At 45.9% G+C, this 20,136-nt stretch overlaps 1 protein-coding gene across 1 annotated transcript in view; it reads right to left on the bottom strand.

The window, feature by feature from the left end:
• GXYLT2 (glucoside xylosyltransferase 2) overlaps positions 1-14,564 on the bottom strand; it is an 80,467-nt gene extending 65,903 nt beyond the window's left edge. The window contains exon 1 of the mRNA XM_055137027.1: positions 14,314-14,564. Within this exon, the coding sequence (XP_054993002.1) occupies positions 14,314-14,564 (251 nt within the window). The remainder of the gene's footprint in view (positions 1-14,313) is intronic.
• Positions 14,565-20,136: the final 5,572 nt, after the last annotated feature.

The raw sequence follows: 20,136 nt of genomic DNA, 5'->3' as shown, positions 1-20,136 counted from the left end.
ATCTCCGGCACTGTGGTATCTTCCAGGACTTGCTGCAGTGACTCTGGGCAAGGGCCGTTGGTGCACTAAGATCCACATTACAAAATTTTCAGCAGATTATGTCTTGGTGAGGTCCATCCTGAGATGGGGGAGTCATGCTTGGGGTATGGCGACAATTTTGGATTGTGGAAGCCAAGTGGCTGCCAGGGGCTCTGCTTGGGCAGGCACAGACCAACCTGCCCCTCCAATTTACTCCAGTCTGTTCAGTCATGTATGGGTCTGAGCTTAACTGTGGCTTTTGATCTTTTTCGAGATTTATTTAGGGGTCTCTGAAGCAAGGCCAGCAGCAGAGCTTACACAGCGGCGCTGGAGTTGGTTCGTGGGGGTGATGGCCAATGCTTCCATGTGTATTGGGAAGTGGGGGGAGGTAACCCATCCCAACTCTGAAAAACCTGGGGATTTCCCTCACAAAACCCACATACCAGAATTTTCAACAGGTCCTCCTGAGACGGTGGAGTCAGGCCAGGGGTATGGTGGTGATTTTGGTTTGTGGAGGCAAGTGGCTGCTGGGGGCTCTGCTTGGATGGGCCACCAGGCCAACCCTCCCCCCCTTTGATTTACCTCAGTCTGTTCAGCCATGCGCAGGTCCAAGATTAACTGTTGCTTTTAATCTCTTTTGATATTTATCTATGGGTCTCTGAAATAGCACTGTAACACCGTCTCCCGTTGTTCATCAATTTGCTTCTAGTGGGCACCAGTAACGTTGCCATTGTGAGACTTGTTACTGTTTTTGGCACATCGAATACGCCAAGGGTAGCTTGCCAGGCTACTATTGGTAACTTGCCGGGCTCTCTGAGAGGGACGCAGGAATTGAACCCAGGTTGGCCGCAGGCAAGGCAAACGCCCTACCCACTGTGCAATCACTCCAGCCACGGTCTCTGAAATTAGGCCAGTAAACGAGCTTGTATAGCTGAGCTGGCAGTGGTTTGCGGGTGTGGCTCCCACATATCTAACTTTTGGCTGTTTAACTTCTTGGTAAACTTGGTCCCAAGTTGTTGGGGTCTGGACAAAGGCACAGCAGCAATTCTGGGGTATCAGGAAGCCTGAAGGCACCATCAGGCTGCTGATGCACTCGCCCCACAGGTACAAGTTGACCTGTTAGCAGCACCATTCCCCCTGAGTATTGCCATTTTTGGTGAAGGAGATGTTTCCATTTTTTTGTGTTCTCTTCTATTTAAGTAGTGTTTTATAGTTTTCTTTGTATAGGCCTACCACCTCTCTAGTTAAGCTGATTTCTAGGAACTTGATTTTCTAAGACACAATTTGAATAAAATCATTTTTTAATATTGTCTCTTCTATTATTTGCATATAGGAAAGTCATAGATTTTTGCATATTAATTTTGTAGCTTGCCTCTTTACTATACAAATTTATTGCTTCAGAAGCTTTTTTTGTAGTCTTTGGGGCTTTATAAATGCCATCTGTAAATAGTGAAAGCTTGACCTCTTCCCTATCTAGAAGCTCTTAATATCATTTTCTTCCCTAATTTCTATGGAAAGTATTTCCAGTACTATATTGATTAGAAGTAGTGAGAGTAGGCAACCTAGTCTTGTGCCTGATCTTAGAGGGAAGTCTTTCTATTTTCCACACTAAGTATAATGTTTGGACTGGAGCAATAGCATAGCAGGTAGAGCGTTTGCCTTATATGCAGCCGACCTGGGTTTGATTCCTCCGTCCCTCTCAGAGAGTCTCACCCACACGGCAGAGCCTGGCAAGCTACTCATGGCGTATTCGATATGCCAAAAACAGTAACAACAAGTCTCACAATGGAGATGTTACTGGGGTGCCCACTCGAGAAAATCGATAAACAACAGGACGACAGTGTGACAGTGCTACAGAGTATAATGTTTGCTGTGGACTTGGGGAAAATGCCTTTGCCTATGTTGAGGGAAGTTTCTTCAATTCCCATATAATTAGGGATTTTTTAAAAAAATCATAAATGGGTGCTGGATCTTATCAAATGCTTTCTCTGCATCTATTGATATGTTCATATAATTTTTATGAATTTTTGTATAACTGGGGGCTGGGGAGTTGAGTCACACCCAGTGATGCTCAGGACTCAGTCCTGTTCTGTACCCAGGGAGCACACCTGGTGGAGCACAGGGGACCATATGGAATGCCAGGGATCAAACCCAGGTCAACTGCAGGTACACAGTATTCCAGCCCCTAATTTGTTTTATAAATTACACAAGTAATGTATATGTTTATCAAAGAAAAATTAAAGTACAGAAAAGCAAAGGTAGTATTTACAATTCCGATTCCATAATCACAGCTAACATTTTGGTTTTCTAAATGTATGCCAAAGGAATATTTTATATATATATAAAACTATGTAAGAATATTTATGTAAACTTTATATATGTAAGGATGTATATAATATATCATATAAGGATACAAAACTTTAGGATATGGGAAATTATTGTAGACTATTTTCCCCTTACTAATAAATAGGTACTATCTGTAGAAACAACAAAAAAGGGATCTTATCAAGGGAATCATTTTCAAAGGAAGTTTAGCCAGCAATCGAAAAAATTCTAGAACTTTTTGTTTGTTAGTTTGCTTGTTTGTGGGCCATGCCCAGTGGTGTTCAGGATTTACTCCGGGCTTTGTGCTCAGGGATCAGTTCTGGTAGGGCTCTAGGGACCATCTGTGGAGCTGGGGATCAAACCCAGGCTGGTGGTTTGCAAGCCAAGTTCCCTGCCTGCTGTACTATTTCTCTGGTACCAGGAATTCTAGAACTTGGGGTTGGTTTCCAAGTACAGTGCCGTGGTGAGCAACCTAGCTCAATAAGGAAATTTTGGCTTTCAAGTCTAGGGGACGAGAGGCAGAACAGGACTAAAGGTGTTTGCCTTGCATGAGCCTGAGCCACTTCTGTCCCTGGTATCACATATGCTGAGTAGCTCTAAGTACCAAGCCAGAAGTAGAGCACTACTAGATATGGCCCAAAGCCAAAAAGCTTTTTATTTTTTGGCTTTTTGGGTCACACCTGGTGATGCACAGGGGTTACTCCTTGCTCTGCACTCAGGAATTACTCCTGGCGGTGCTCAGGGGACCATATGGGATGCTGGGAATCGAACTTGGGTCGGCCGCATGCAAGGCAAATGCCCTACCTGCTGTGCTATTGCTCCAGCCTCCCCAAAGCCAAAAAACTTTTTTAAATAAAAATAAATTCTAAGTTTACTACTTGGCTATCCCTTGGACAAATGTTACCTCCAATCCTCAACACCCACATCTGTAGAAGAGGCATATCCAGTAAAATGAACATCTATCTGCCTTTAGTTTGTAGTACCTATTTCTAGGAGTTTCTACCAAGACTATCTCCATTTTCTTTTAGGAAAATTACTCCTCTTCTCAGTCTGTGATATTTGGAGGGGCTGAATCCATTCCCCTAGGGGTGGCCATCCATGATGTGGGGGTGCAAATTGTTCAAATGATATCAGCAGAGGTCCCGGGTCTCATCTGCAGGATGAAGTTTCTCCCTTAGCAATTATAAAAGGAGAAGGGGGCAGCCTCAGCCTGTGGGAGCTACCACAGGGAGAATGTGATTTCTGCTGTTGTCCAGTCAGAGAAAGCAGAGTTAACTGGTGGAGGGAGGCAAGATGGTTAGAAAGAATACCAAGGATAAGGTTGCTTGGTGTGCATGCCCAACCTGCATTCAATTCCTGGTACCCCATATGGTCCATTGAGCATGCCTAGGAGTAATCCCTGGTCAAAGAATCAGGAGTGCTTTCAGAGCACAGGCAGACCTTCCTTCCTCATAGAAAAGATGAGTAGGGGCTAAGCCATAGTACAGTGGGTAGGGCATTTGCCTGGTATAGGCCAACCCAGGTTATCTCCTGCCTTCCAAATGGCCCCCCAAGACTTCCAGGATTCCTGAGTGCAGAGCCAGAGCTAGAGTAAGCCCTGCATATTGCTTTCTTGTGCTAGGGCCCACAGACAAGTAAATAAAGAATAGAAAAGATGGAATCCTGCCCACACCTGTGGCTGGTGCTTCAGGACAGTTTTGAGCCAAGAAATCCCTTTTTATAATGAAGTGAAAGCAACTGATGCTCTGGGATTCTACACTTGATCTTAGCCGAAAGACCGGAGAAAGGAGAAGCAATGATGATCTGGGATTCTATCCCAACACAGAAAGAGTTCTGGCCCAGCCAATAACAGGAGAAACCCTGGGTTGGTACAAAGATGCAGTAAATAACCTAAAATATTTAAGTCATCATATTACACTGCTGTCATCATTATGAAATATTATTTGAGGAATCAGGGAGGTAGTTCAATGGACAGCAGGCTTTTCATGCAGGAGCCCTGAGTCCAATCTCTGACACCTCATGGTCCCATAAGCACAGCCAGGAATGATCTCTAAGCACTGATCAAAGAGTGTCCTCTGATTGGTGTGACCCCAAAAACCAAAATAAATAAATCCTTTATTTTTCTCTAAATATTTTTTATCTGTGTCAACAGCAGCCAAACAGGCAGCAGAAAGGTATTATTATTATTATTATTATCATCATCATCATTATTATTATTTGGCCTTTAGGCCACACACAGTAGTATTCAGGGCTTACACTTGGCTCCGTGCCAAGGGATCTCTCTGGAGGGGCTCAGGGGACCATATGGGGTGCTGGGGATCAAAACTGTGTCAGCCACACTCATGTCCCACAGCCACCAGCATGTAAATGGCCAGACTTCACAATGACTAATCTCAGAAAATATGCCAGCCAAGCTGATGAAACTCATGGGGACAGCGGCTGTCGGGCTGAAAACTCTAAGGCCTTCTGGGGAGGGGAGCAAGCCAAGAATCGCCCCAGTTCTACAGATGTGCAGCTGGAGAACCTCCACAATACTGACAGCCCAGTCACAGCAAATTCAATGGGAAAGAAACACAGAAGCCAACTAAGCTCAGTAATCAAAAACAATAACAGAAAGCTCAGCTAACAACAACCAGTTCAGTAAATCCTCAGACAATGATTTTAATAACCCCATTGTGAGATATAACAATTTTCACAAGCTTTCTTTTACTGAGCTATTTTTTTATAATTCCACCTACCTTTTTGTGGTAACAAGCAATATAAAATACATTATTTTGTGCCTGCCAAGGGGGCAGGTTTGGGGAGTGAGTGGGAAACTGGGGACATTAGTGGAGGGAGGGTCACACTTGTCACATTTGTGGTGGAACCATGATGTTTAAATAAATTTTTAAAGATTTTTGAGAAAAAATAAAAATATTTTTAACAAATCAAAAGTCTCTATTGTTATGTTAATAGGATATATTTAAGAACCCAAGAAGGGTGGGAACTGGTGGCCAGGAGAGACAATCATGATTATATTTACAGTCTTACCCCCGCCCCATATTTCTGATGGGTGATAAAAGAGTGATGAAAGTTGACTTTAATCGCTAATGTCCAATAAGTTAACTTATCCTGCATATGGCAAGATACCCATAAATATCCAAGACAGCCTTGGGATTGGTGACCAGGTGAGGACTGAAGGGAGCCATATTTACAGATGGGGATGGGATTTCCACCCACCTTCCCCACACCCTGCCCTCTGCACCGTCTACCCGGCTACTCCTGAGTTAAATCTCTTTGAAGGAAACTGGTCGTTTAGTAAGTTTAGCAAATGAACTAAAGCCCAGGACAGATTCTTGGGAACTGCTAATGGATTGCTGGCGGGTTCAAGGCTCAGGTGACAACTTGGGTTTTGTTGGGTCTCTGAAGTGAGGTGGTAAAAGGGCAGTCTTGCAGGACTCACCCCCACAACCTGTTGCATCACAACCTCAATCTCTAGGTGAACAATGTCAGAATAGAGCTGAACTGTTGAACACAGTGGGTGCAGGAGTTGTGTGTGGAGGTGTGGGGAGACACCAGCACCTCATCACACACACACTGGAACTGGTGATCAGACCCCCTTACAGACAGAGATGGTGACAATTGAAAATATTAGAGCTATGTGCACATCACGGAAGGCAAGGTACATTAATTTTGCACTCTGTCACCTATAAGGACCTAAAGAAAATTTGAAAAGCAGCCCTAAAGCAATGAAGACCTGAATTCAAAATGAAAACCCAGCAAGCTCTCCAGAGCAGGACAGTGGAGATTGTTGAAAACCATTATGTCCTTAAGATAACATTCTGGCTGAGCCCTGAGTAAGAAACCTAGACTTAGATTTGCAGATAGAACAGACTGTGCCTCAGTGGCCCAAGAGGGATTGGACTGATTATTCTGGCCCCACCACTATCTAAAAATATACTTCCCTATTCTTTTTCTTCTAAAAGCCCCTTCCTGGGTGGGAAAGATAGATAGCACAGTGGATAGGGCACCTGCCTTGCACGTGGCTGACCCCAGTTGGATCCCCAGGATCCCATATGATCCCCTGAACACTGTTAGGAGTGATCTCTGGGTGCAGGGTCAGGAATAACTCCTGAGCACTGCTAGTATGGCCGCCCTCCAAATAAAAATATAATGCCCTCCAAATAAAAATATAAAAGCCCCTTCCTGTGACCACACAGACAAGACAGCTGCTTTGGAAATCTCCCAACCAACCAGCCAGCTTGTTGCCCATAAAGCAATTTCTCCAATCTGTCACCTGGTTTCTCAACTTACCTACCCTTTGAAAAAATAACGTCCCAGTAGGAACAAGCATGCCTAGGACAGATTTCCCCCATCCCCACGATGCTAGTGACTGAAGCCTCACACGTGAGAGGCCTCTGCACTGCCTCGGAGCCACCGTTCCACCTTAGAGCTCACTTCCCAGTAAGAGGAATCAGGGCTCCTGAAAGATATGATCCCGGGACTAGAGAACCCCATACGATCCCCCGAGCACCACCAGGAGTGGTTCCTGAGTGTAGAACCAGGAGTAAACCCTGAGCATCCCCAGATGTGCCAGATATGCCTCCCCCCAAAAAAGAAAAACCCCAACTGAATGCAATGCAGTGACCTATATGAGAGACTGGAATAGGGAAAGGACATTAGGGAAAAACAAAGGAAATCTAAGTACCTGAGACGTTAGTAATGTGCCTATACCAGCTCATTCACAGTAACAAATGTCTCCTATTAGTGCAAGATTGCACAATGAGGAATCTGGGTGCAGGTTATAAGCAAGTCCTGGATTACTTTTTCAATAAATATAAAACTTTGGGAATAAAGAAAATCTACATCAAAACTATCGAAAGCAGGGGCTGGAGCGATAGCACAGCGGATAGTGAATTTGCCTTGCACGCGGCCAACCTGGGTTCGATTCCCAGCATCCCATATGGTCCCCTGAGCACCGCAGGGGTAAACAACCCCCTTAAAAAAAAACTATCGAAAGCATTGCCCCAAGTGATAATAATTAAAATTTTGAAAATTAGTTTGCTAATGGGTGGGAATAAAATCATTTTTTTAAAAAAATCTGTTTTTTAAGAATATTTCTATTGAAGATCCTTATTCTTCTTTTAAAATGTGTGAGATGGGGCTGGAGGGAGATGGGTAGGGCATTTGCCTTGCAAGTGGCCAACACACATTTGATCCCCAGCATCCCATATGGTCCCCTGAGCACCACTTGGAGTAATTTCTGAGTGCAGAGCCAGGAATAATCCCTGAACATTACCTGGCATGACCCAAAAAGAAAAAAACATGGTGTGAGATTATTTTAATATACTGAAATAATATATAATTTAATAAGTAATCTCAGCATAGTGCTGAGATTCATTCAACAAATGTATCTCAAGTACTTGTGTGATCCCATATGTTGGGGTTCATTCAACAAATATTTAATTTATTTGATATTTATTGTATTAACATACTTTTTTATGATTGAAATCCTGCTCCAAGAGCATCTAAGTTCTAGGTGCCAGTGTACAATGAATAAGACATGAAGTGATGAGGATAAAATCAGATATAATTTTTATTTAATGCTGAATGCTATTTTTAAAATAGGGCTGAGGAGATGGCTCAACAAACTGGCGCACATGCTCCGCGTGCAGGGAGCAGGGGTTCAATCCTCAGCACCACACAATTCTGTGAATACCGCCAGGAGCAACCCTCAAGCACTGGGCTGAGAGTAGCTACAGAGCACTACCAAGTGTAGCCCTCAAACAAAACAAAACAACTCACACTGGTAAACAGGATAAGAAAGTAGAAATGATGGCAAGATTCTGTTTTCCTATAGCAACCAGAAAGATCCACAGAAGAAGAAAGCATAGGTCTAAAAGAACAAGGGAGGCTGGAGCCAGAGAAATGTATAGTGGTGACGGCACTTGCTTTGCACTTGGCCAACCTTGGTCTGATCCCCAGCTCTGCATATGGCTCCAGCACAAAGTCAGGAATAAGCCCTGGGAACCACTGGGTTAGGTCCCCAATCACCCTTCTCCCCCCAAAAAAAGAAAGATGGAGGGAGCTATCCAAGGATAGAGCAGAGCCAGGTCAGAGACCCAAATGGGCTGAGACCAGACAAGAACTGAAAACTGCACTAAGAAAATAAATTTGACCCCTGTGCGAAGGGAAGTCAGTCTGATGCACCAGAGAGCTCTAACCAGCCGAGTGGCCTGAGCGGTCTACATACCAAAGGTGACACTGGCAGCTGTGTGGAACCATGAGCTGGAGCGGGCAAAGTGCACAAACCAGCAGCAGAAATCAACTATTGCCCATCCAGGGTGGCAGGAGCATAGGAGCAACCACGAAAGCAGTGGAAATGGGGGGAGTAGGAAGTTATTACTCTGAAAACCAGTAGGTTCGACTTGACTGGGCATGAGTAGAGGGTTTAAGAAGGACTCAAGACCTTTAGTAACATAATGTCGAAGATGGTTCCCAGAATTAGAGGTTTTGAATATACCTTGGGAATACCAACTAATGATAGGATAGCCCCAGAGTTGGCATTTTTCTATATAACAGCATTTCTCTTGAAGAGGTTCTCCTTTATGCAGACTTGAAGGGTCAGAGAAGATCTCTTCTTAGAGCTTGAGAAGGGAAGTGCAGAAAATGGTAAAAAATTGTTTTTGAGGAGGGGAAGAGTTGGGGGCACATCTGGCAGTTCTCAGATATAACTTCTGGCTCTGTGCTCAGGGATCACTCCTAGAGGTCTAGGGGACCGTATGGGCTGTCAGAGATCAAGGCCAGTTTTGCCATGCCCTACCTGCCGCACTACTGCTCAGGCCCTGAAAATGGTGTCTCTGCAGAAACAGTTTATGTACTTCTTCTGCTTGAGGCTGGTGGCAAGGGTAGCATTTTTCTGTATCATTTCACCCTGTCCCCCACATTCAAAGACATCATTGCAAAATGAGCATCTGGCCCAGAACACACACACAAAACACATTTGCTGGGCTGAAGCAATAATTCAATGGCCTGAGCACTTGCTTTGCACGCAGGAGTCCTGGGTTAATCTCTGACACCCCATAATATCCTTCGCACCACTAGGAGGAATCCCCAAGCATGAATTGGGAGTAGCCCTTGAAGACTATCGAGTGTGGCCCCCAAGCCAAATATACGTATATATGTATACACACACATTTGCTAGAAATGGAATAAATGACAGAGGAGTATCATTGTGCTTAGAAATAGCCTCAACCTCCCTGAGAAGTCTATTTTAAGAGGGGAAAGAGTCGATATGCAGGCCAACACAGAAGGGAGAGTCTGGTTCAGAAGAGGGCTGAGCTGAGGAATCAGGAAGCATTCTAGGCGAGGTCCATTACATGAGAAACAGTGGTTTCACAAGACAGCAGAAAGGGCTAAAGTAACAGTCATCAAGGCTAAACTCATGATCTCACCACCAAGACCATTAAATGCCAGAGCTGGAAGAGCACTTAGAAAACTTTTAGATCAATTCATTTTTGTACAGATGAGGAAATTAAGGTGAAATTAATGAAACAAATGGCATGGAATTAGGGCCCAATTCTCTAGACTCCAGATGCCAGAGCTGGTATTCTATAACACAGATTGGTAATTGTATTAAACTTCCTTTTCCATATGGAGGCTTAAAGAGGAGCTTTCAGAAGCAAGTTGGATGAGAGTCTCAGTCTAACGAAAGCCTATTCCCAAGCAAAGTTCCCCTCTTAGATTTCTGATCCATGACAAACAAAGTGCCTCTCTGGCAAAGCCCTCCTTCTCAAGCTGTGAAAATTATGCAACCCCTCCTAGTTCCCTTTTTAATTTTTTTAATCTTTATTTTTTGTTTGGGGGCCACACCCAGCATTGCGCAGAGCTTACTCCTCATGCTGCCCTCAGGGATCGCTTCTGGAAGGCTTACAGGACCATGTCGGGGTAGTGAGGAGTCAAACCCAGGCAAGTGCCCTGTCCACTGCATTATATACAACACGTTTGCTAAAGATGGAGTAAAAGACAGTCGTCCCACTGTGCTTAGAAATAGCCTCAGCCTTGCTTAGAGGGTCTGCTTCCCTCTTTGACAAGGCTGCCAGGGAGCTTAGAGCTAAATTAACACTATTCCTCATAACTGTAATGTGGCTGGGGACAAGCCACACTCATTTCCCCCCTCCTCTGTAGGACTTCCTATTTTTTCAAAGAAGTATTTCAATGACCTTATTGTATATGGGTCTCTTTTGAAAAGACTCTCAAATTCTTTTTTTGGAAGTCAGCCAGGTAGAAATCACCAATAAACCCAGAGAAAGAAAGCACGTTTCTTGGTGCTTGCAGGCACCCAGACTGCTTCTTGGAGTGTGGCACCCCCTTCAGAGATCACCCTTCTCCTGGAAGCTCAGACCCCACCTCCCGCCTTTCCCCCTCGGTCCCAGCAAGGCCACCGCAGAACAGGCTGCATACAAATGAGTAGTTAGAAAATTGTAGGGTCTGCCTGCTCACGAGGCAAGTCCCTGGAAACTTCTCTAAAATGAAAACAAGATGTGGAAGGAGCGCGCAGCGTTTCCTGCGCTGACGTGGCAGACCTTGACTTACTAGAGGCCCCTGGGTTGGGGAGACACAGATGGCCAGCAGGTGGTGGGCTGCACCCCATCCAACTCCCTACTTTCTGCTGACTCCAGTCCTGAGTCTGACTCCCCCCCAGACTGAGAAATGAGATCATGGAGTCTTCATCTCTTTTGGAGTCGAGCCACGTAAAGAGATTACAGCATTTCTCCCCCCTTTTTTGGGGGGGTGCTATTTATTTTTTTGAAAATATAAAGTTTTCTTTTCCCTCCCTAAAATGAAATTCCTCCTAAACCACAAAAATTCAACCCAAGAGAGACTAGGAAAGGAATAAAGGAGTCCACGCACTGGGCTTTCCTTCTCTTACTGCCCTGAAAACATCTCCAGGTAGGAAAATACTTAAACATCCCCCTGCAAACATCAGGGTCTTCAGAGGACACCCATATTTATGCATTTGAGTCTGAGCCTTCCAGTCACCTTATTTTCCACACCTTTCTGAGTTTTAAAATGTTGTTCTTTCTTGCTGTGATAGTGGCCATGATTTCCATGATCATCTACAAGATATGTTCAAAAGAAAAATGACTTGAAGAGGCACTGCTGCTGCTCACAGAACAGTCCTTCCCCCCAATATCCATTTGGATTCCGTTCATGATTTCTTTCCAGTCAGAGCCAATTTGTTCCAAGGGAGACAAGAAGATGCTGCCCCAGCGCTTCCCACACCTTGAAGAATGAGACAGTTCCAAAAGCCTGTGATGGATTTTTTTAAGGGGGAAAAAAATAGCAAAACTGCAGAATACAGGCAAGACTGGAACATCAACATAAAAAATCCAAGCTGCCTGGACCTTTATCTGTCTCATGTATACATTCACAATCAAGGACAGATTGTGAAACTGTACTGGGCTGGACTCACCTGGAAAACAAGGAGAAAACTTGGTCTGTGTCACACATGCCAGGACAGCTTATTTAAACCATTAAGCACAGATGAACAATCTCACACCCACGGTTTCTGAGCTGGTGGAGGGGAGGCATGGCCAGGAAATAGACATTTCTAATGGGATACCGGGTTCAAATCCCACTCCGCAGACACCCACTATCAAAAAGTTATAGGGCAGATAACACCTTAACCCAAGTAAAGGAAGGGTTAACAACTGCCCTGCTGGCAGCACCACACCCTGCCTGCCATAAGGTTGCTATGGCACAGGGTGCCACTTACTCTTTAAGTTGCCGCATCAATTTACCAGAAGCATCAATTTACAAGCTGGTAAACATGTAGTTGAAACATAATATAACCCATTATAAGACTTATGGAGAGAAAATCCAAATAAGACCATAAGAAAGGCATTCTGCCCAAGGACAATAGAGACAAGAGCTAGGAGGATTGCTCCATGGTTGGTAGCTTGCCTCATGTGCTGGGGGAGAAGGCAGTTGGGAAAAAGAAGGGACCACTGAGTCAGTGATGGTTGGAGGAATCTCTCAGGTGGGAGATATGTGCTGAAAGTAGACAAAGGACCAAACATGATGGCCTCTCAGTTTCTGTATTGCAAACCATAATGCCTCAAAGTAGAGAAAAAGTGAAAAAGGACCATGCCTGCATAAATGCAGGGGGTGGGATGGGGTAGTGGTGGCGGGAGAGAAACTGGGAACATTGGTGGTGGGAAATGCACACTGGGGAAGGGATGGGTGTTTGATCATTGTGTGACTGAAACTCCATCATGAAAGCTTTGTAACTCTATCTCATAGTGATTCAATGAGAAAGAAAGAAAGAAAGAAAGAAAGAAAGAAAGAAAGAAAGAAAGAAAGAAAGAAAGAAAGAAAGAAAGAAAGAAAGAAAGAAAGAAGAAAGGTATTGTTTTGTTGGGCCAGACTCAGTGGTGCTCAGGGACTATCCCAGGCTCTATGCTCAGGAGTCACCCCTGGCGGTGCTGGGAGGCAGAGGGATCATAAGTGGAACTGAAGATCAAACCAGGATCAGAGGCTGTAGCAGATGCAAGGCCAATGCCTAAACTTCTCTCTGGCTCTGAAAATTATTCTTTATAGAGCGTATAGGTGGACTGGAGCGATAGCACAGAGGGTAGGGCGTTTGCCTTGCATGCAGCCAGCTGACCCAGGTACAATTCCTCCGCCCCTCTCGGAGAGCCCGGCAAGCTGCTGAGAGTATCCCATCCGCATGGCAGAGCCTGGCAAGCTACCCTTGGCATATTCGATATGCCAAAAACAGCACCAACAAGTCTCACAATGGAGACGTTACTGGTCTCTTACTTACTTGCTGACGCAAATCGACGTTACTTGCTGGAGCAAATCGATGAACAATGAGACAACAGTGCTACAGTGCATAGAGTGTATACATCATGCAAGGTGGTCATTTCTGAATATTTAAAGCCATGTTAGAGATCACTGGTTCCATCCGAAGGCTAATTTTGAGGCAAAAAGAGCAATGACAAAGAGGACAGCTATTTGCTCAGGCTTTGATTCCTCCTTTAGGCACAGTAAAAGCGCCCCAAACAAACTTAATCATTGTGGTCAAAATGAATCCTTCAGCTTATTTTAAATTAAGGAAGAAGCCCACTAAAGGCAAACGTTGCAAAAGGCAGTTAGAAATAATCAACCTCTAGGAAAGGCAGAGGAAACAGACGGGTACCAGACAGGGAGTGGTTAACACGCTCTCCACAACAAAGGAAAGAAGGAAAATCCTTAACCTGTGGGCTTTCGGGCCAGTCTAAGGCCAAAAGCTTGAAGGTAAGTGTTAAAATTTTGCGTAGCCAAAGGAAACCTCAAACATAATCCGGAGAGTTCACATGTTTTCCTGGTGGGTCTCTTCAACCTCTCTGGAGTTTGAAACAGTGTAAGGACTTCAGAATCACCGCTGGCGCCCAGCCGCGTTTTTACGGTACCTCACTACATTCGGCGAAGGGGTGGGGGGACCTTTTTAAGCAATTTAGGTTCTGAGTTAACCTCCTCCAACCCTATCGCGGGGAGAATGGAGTTTGCGTGCGGGGCAGCCAGTACTTGATAAACATCCAACTTTTCCCCCAACTTAATCAGATCGAGGTTTTATGGTAAAAATTCTCCTGTGAAACATGAGAATTTGATAAAGCATTCCTGCACAGTGATGGCTTTTAAAAAAATTAAACAAAGGGCGTATGATTGCAAGAAAGCAAAAATATGCCTTGAGTTTATTTTTTTTCTTCAAGCAATATATAAACCACTTTCTTGGATACTTTTTTTTAAATGTAGGTGATTGGCAATGAGCTGTGCCACGGAGTTGATTTCTCTCTCCTGACGGCTAAGACACAGAGTGGGCTGCTGCGGGTGAAGCTGGAGTCGTGCCCCCCAGCCCGCCCCCCGCCCCGACTCCCAGCGCTCGGCACGGGTGGCGGGAGCGAGACGCGCGACCCCTGCACGGATTCCCGGGCTGCCACGACTCACCTCGCCAACTTCTCCAGGACGGCGGCGCCCCCGCGAGCGGCCCGGGGGTGCGGCCGTGGCCCCGCGCGCCGGCGAGTGCCGGGCCCGGCCCCGGGGAGCGCGGCGGGGCCGGCGCGGCGCGGCGGGGCGGGCGCGGGGCGCGCGGGGGCCGCGGGCCCCGGGACGCGGCGGGCGCGCAGGGACAGCAGCGCGAGCAGCAGCGCGGCCAGCGCCAGCAGGAGCAACGCGGCCGCCTTGCTGCGGAGCTTCATGGTGCGGCGCGGCGGACCCCGGGCGGCGCGGCTCCTCGGCGCATCGCGGCGGGCCGAGCGCAACAGATGCGGGTCGTTCCCTTCGCCCGCCCGCCGGGACTGGGTCGGGGTGGCCGGCGGGCGGGCAGCGGCGGCGGCGGCGGCGGAGGAGGAGGAGGAGGAAGAGTAGGTAGGGGTGGGGGAGAGGGGAGGAGAAGGGGAGGGAGGGTGAGGCGCGGGCTGGGCTAGGGGAGAAACCGCCAGCTCCTACCGTACTGTGTGGAGTAGCCGCCCGCGCGCATCCACTCAGCCGCTAGGCGCTCTGACTTCGGGCTGCCCAACCTCAAAACCGTTCACTCTATTCATTTATCCATTCACCCGTCCGTCCATTTGTTCATTCATTCGCCCATTCATCTATTCATATTATCCACCCACTCATGCATCTACACCTCTCTCCTCTCCCATTCACCAGTCCCTCCACACATCCATCTACGCACCCACCCACTCATCCACTCACCCATCCATGTAGCCAATAATCCATTCATCCTCCCCTCTCTCCCTTTCCCACTCGTTCACGCAGTCCATCCATACACCCATTTATCCATTCATCCATCCATTCACCCACCCATCTATGTAGCCAGTAATCCTCCCATCCACCCCTCTACTTCTCCCACTCACTCACCCTTCACACACCCATTCACCCATCTACCCCTGCAGTTAGTGGCATTGGATGGAATTCTCAGCCTTATACTTTTTTTTTTTTTTTTTTTGCTTTTTTTGGGTCACACCCGGCAATGCACAGGGGTTACTCCTGGCTCTGCACTCAGGAATTACCCCTGGCGGTGCTCAGGGGACCATATGGGATGCTGGGATTTGAACCCGGGTCGGCTGCGTGCAAAGCAAACGCCCTACCCGCTGTGCTATCTCTCCAGCCCCCCAGCCTTATACTTGAAAGACTGGTACTTTACCCACAAAACCTTCTCGCACCCCCATCATTAGTTTGTTGCCTGCTTGTTTGTTTGGGTTTGGGGGGAACCACACCTGACAGAGATCAAGGCTTACTCTTGACTCTGTGTTCAGATATCACTTCTGGCAGTCTTGGGGAACAATACCGGGTGCCATGGATCAAACCTGGATTGGCTTGTGCAAGATAAGTGCTCTTCCTGCCATACTATTTCTCCAATCCCAAAATAGATTAGTTTTTGTTGTTTTATCCATGGACTGGAGCGATAGCACAGCAGGTAGGGTGTTTGCCTTGTACGCGGCTGACCCAGGTTTGATTCCTCTGTCCCTCTTGGAGAGCCCGGCAAGCTACCGAGAGAGAGTATCCCACCTGCATGGCAGAGCCTGGCAAGCTACCCGTGGCGTATTCGATATGCCAAAAACAGTAACAAGCCTCACAATGGAGACGTTACTGGTGCCTGCTCGAGCAATTCGATGAACAATGGGACAACAGTGCTACAGTGCAGTACATTTTATCCACACATTCATACCTCATCCATAGAGTCAACCAATCAGGGAAACCTTTATCCTATTTGCCCATTGCACAGTTCAGCACATAAACATCTATTGGATAAAATCCATATGTAGCCTAAGTTATGGAATGAATTCAACATCTGATGAGGCCAAGCAAGTCACACAATTTCTTTTTTTTTATTTTTTGGGTCACACCTGGCGATACACAGGGGTTACTCCTGGCTCTGCACTCAGAAATTACTCCTAGTGGTGCTCAGGGGACCATATGGGATGCTGGGAATCGAACCCGGGTCGGCCGCGTGCAAGGCAAACACCCTACCCGCTGTGCTATTGCTCCAACCCCTAAGTCACACAATTTCTTATTGCCTGCAAAGCAGAATGACCATTCTGATCTCCACTGAGGCTTTTTCTGGGCATTCAATTTAAATAATGTGTTCCAAAAGCTAGCACAGTGCATGGGTAAACAGTACGTGCCTAATGAAGGCTCTTTGATAACATAGCTCATCATATAGACATAGATACAAATGTTACTTACTTTGTGATATAGATTTGAGATAGAGTAATAATTTTGCAGCTCAGTATAGGAATGATTCATTCTTTTTTTGTTTGTTTGGGGACTATATGAGCAATGCTGAGGAACCATATGGTGCAGGGGATCCAACTCAGGCTTCCTGCATGCAGAATACTTGCTCCATCTGTTGAGCCATCTCTCTAGCTACCAAGGAATGTATTCTGTGGAGACTTTTGCAGCCACAACCAATATACTAGAATTTTCCATTGAATCTTACAGGGCATTCCTAGACAGGAATCCAAAGTATTAGGACACATATACTTACTATTCTCCATGAAATATCTGTCAGCCTTTTATTAATTCTCCTTTCAGCACAGTCACAGAACAAGGAACATCAACTAAGACAGGGGCTGGAGTGATAGCATAGCGGGTAGGGCGTTTGCCTTGCACGCGGACGACCCTGGTTCAAACCCCAGCATCCCATATGGTCCCCTGAGCACCGCCAGGGGTGATTCCTGAGTGCAGAGCCAGGAGTGACCTCTGTGCATCGCCAGGTGTGACCCAAAAACAACAACAAAAAAAAAACATCAGCTAAGACAATGTCCCTGAGTTTCCACAACATCCCAGGATGCCCTACAAGTAAACTAAAATGAACTTAGATTCCTAATTTTCCTTGATAACATTTCCTTTTTATTCTTTGGATAAATCTTTGAAATCCCCTTGCATTTAAAATTCTAGGAATGAGACTCATCATCTGGAACCTCTTGCCAATCAGACAGGAAGCTAATGCAGGTGCAAACTCAAAGTGTGGGTGGTATCGTGGGACAAGGTGAGCACAATTCATTGGTTCCCAAGGCGTTGAGGAAGCATGTGGCATTGCGGGAGAGAGAGTTGGGGTGGTCACAATGACTGGCTCTTTCACTGGTATATGCTGAGCTTCCTATAATGCTAAGGACAAAGACTCATCTTGGACAATCCCTGTTGAGAAATCCAGTGAGGTTAAGCCCTGTTTAGGCCTCAGGTTTGGAAGTGACCACTATTGTGTTCATATGTGGCCCCGAGAACCAGGAATTCCTGAACTGCTGCTTCTTCCCCTCAAGCAACAAGGATGAAATATCACTGTCACTTTATCACTGTCATCCCATTGTTCATCAATTTACTCAAGCAGGTGCCAGTAACGTCTCCATTCCTCCCAGCCCTGAGATTTTAGTAGCCTCTCCTTACTCCTCTTTCCCAATGCTGCCATACTGGAGGCTCTTTCAGGGTCAGGGGAATGAGATTCGTTATTGTTACTGTTTTTGGCATATCGAATATGCCACAGAGAGCTTGCTAGGCTCTGCCGTGCAAGGATGAAATAAGGCAAAACAAACCCTGTTTAATAAGACCATTAGCCTTAGTCAGATGGAAGCCTTTATTTCTTTTCTTTTCTTTTCTTTTATTACTATTATTTTTTTTATTATTATTATTATTTTTAGTGAGAAGCCTTTATTTCTTGAGCTGTTATAGCCCTATAGTCTGCTTTCACTTTTATCTCCTGACTCCAAACCCAAGTTTGGGGCTTCACTGCTATAACTGTGGAAAAGTAAAATCTCTAGAGTTGTGGAGAGAATCCTATATCTATGGCTCACCCAAGCTCTCACTTCGTTATTTAAAACACAAAACATCTATCTGCCATCCTTACCTGTGTAATCAAAAAATAAATACATGATTGGCACAGTGGTGTGGTCTCTCTTACCTGCCACATGCATTTGGTGGCCATGAGCCCCTTCCCGACCCCGGCCTGCAGCCACCGCCAACAGACGCATGAAGGAGAGAATAGGGCCACCAGGGAGGCTGGTTGGTGATCAGTTGCCATTTATTCCATTCTCCCCATGTGTCTGTTCGAGTCTCACTAAGTGCCTTGTTTCAGTCTCACACTGCCCCTCATTCTTGTCTCCTCCTGTTCCCCATGCTAGTCTCTCTGTGCCTTGAGCTCAGTCTGGCAGCTCAGTCTTGCCCCAACCTCCCAGCATTGGGGGTAGCCACTACATCTAGGTGAGGAGCACAATCAACATATGAAAGCCCTTCCCTCCAAGGGAAGCTCTTTTAAAGTAAGACAAAGATCTTCTGCAGCCCAGAAGATCAGCTAAAGGGTGAAATACCACCTAGGGGTGGTGTTTCTCCTTTCTTTAGTCCAACAACCATTAAAACATTCATCTTCCTTCTACTTCTTAATAATATTAGTCATTTTACGTAGACATAGTAAGAGATGCATTAAGCTTGTAAGGTGGCTCTCCTGGGGACATCTCGCTATATAGATCCCAGACTACAGTGCTCAGGCCAGATTAGTCATTCCTAACCCTCACAGGGTCCTTACCCAGTTGTTACTCTTTGGATCATAACAGAATTTGTCCATGACTGTGCTCTTAACTTACTGTTAAGTATTATGGCACTTGACCTGGCCTATTTCGATGCCAGGGTAGCTCACAGCTTGCCCTGGGTTCATCCTCAGGACCCTGCTTTTGGGGTACTAGGAACTAGGGCAATTGAGGCTTAAGTCAAGAGAACAGATGCTCAGGAGTGAATATTATTCAGAATCAGTTAACTCCCAAGTTACAAAAGCATAGCATTAATTATCTTCCTGTGTCTATATAAAAAGTACATTGTGAGGTAGAGTGATAGCACAGCAGGTAGGGCATTTGCCTTGCACATAGCCGACCTGGGTTCGATTCCCAGCATCCCATGTGGTCCCCTGAGCACCGCCATGAGTAATTCCTGAGTGCAGAGCCAGGAGTAACCCCTGTGCATTGCCAGGTGTGACCCAAAAAGGAAAAAAAAAGTACATTGTTCCGAAGAAAACTATGCAAAATGGCATAAGGGAAGGATAAAAGCATTATTTCACTTACAAATACAAAATAAGAGATTTCTGAGGAATTTGACTTTATAAGTCACAGGTCACTTAGGGGAAATGAATGATTAATGGGTAGAAAAAGCACAGAAAAGTTAAAGATGAATACCGAGGAAATGGGAGTGCTTCGGGAACATTGTGATGGGTATTACTCAGTAAACCTAAGCTTCTTGTAGAAGAGGAGAAAGCACAAACCAATGTTATCCCACGCTCACTCTGGAAATCTTCCTCCTGGTGAGGGATTGAATCCAGGGCCTCATACATAAGAGGTAAGCACTCTGTGGCCAAGCCACATCTCTGGTATACCATGTTTTCTTTTTCTTTTCTTTTTTCTTTTTTGTAGTGGAGTGGGTGGGTTTGGGCCACACTCTGTTATTCAAGTGCTATTCCTGGCTCTGTGCTCAGGCGTGACCCCTGGCAGTACTTTGGGGACCATGTGGTGCCAGGGATTGAACTAGAATCAGCACATGCAAAGCAATGCCTTTCCTCTTATACTTTGGCACTGAAAAAGGTTTTTTCCCTCTCCTAGTTTCTGTTTGTTTTGTTCTGGGGCCACACCCAGTGATTCCTAGGGATTCCTCCTGGCTCTGCACTCAGAAATTACTCCTAGTGATACTCAGGAGATGCTCCTCCACCCAGATCCCCCCACTTTCCAGTAGCTTGGCAATCACACCTACAAACTGCCTCCAGCACCACGTAATCCCATCAGCTCCCATCAG

Source organism: Sorex araneus, chromosome 4, assembly GCF_027595985.1.
Source record: "Sorex araneus isolate mSorAra2 chromosome 4, mSorAra2.pri, whole genome shotgun sequence".
NCBI classification, from domain to species: Eukaryota; Metazoa; Chordata; class Mammalia; order Eulipotyphla; family Soricidae; genus Sorex; species Sorex araneus.
This window is presented reverse-complemented; position numbering and strand designations above follow the sequence as displayed.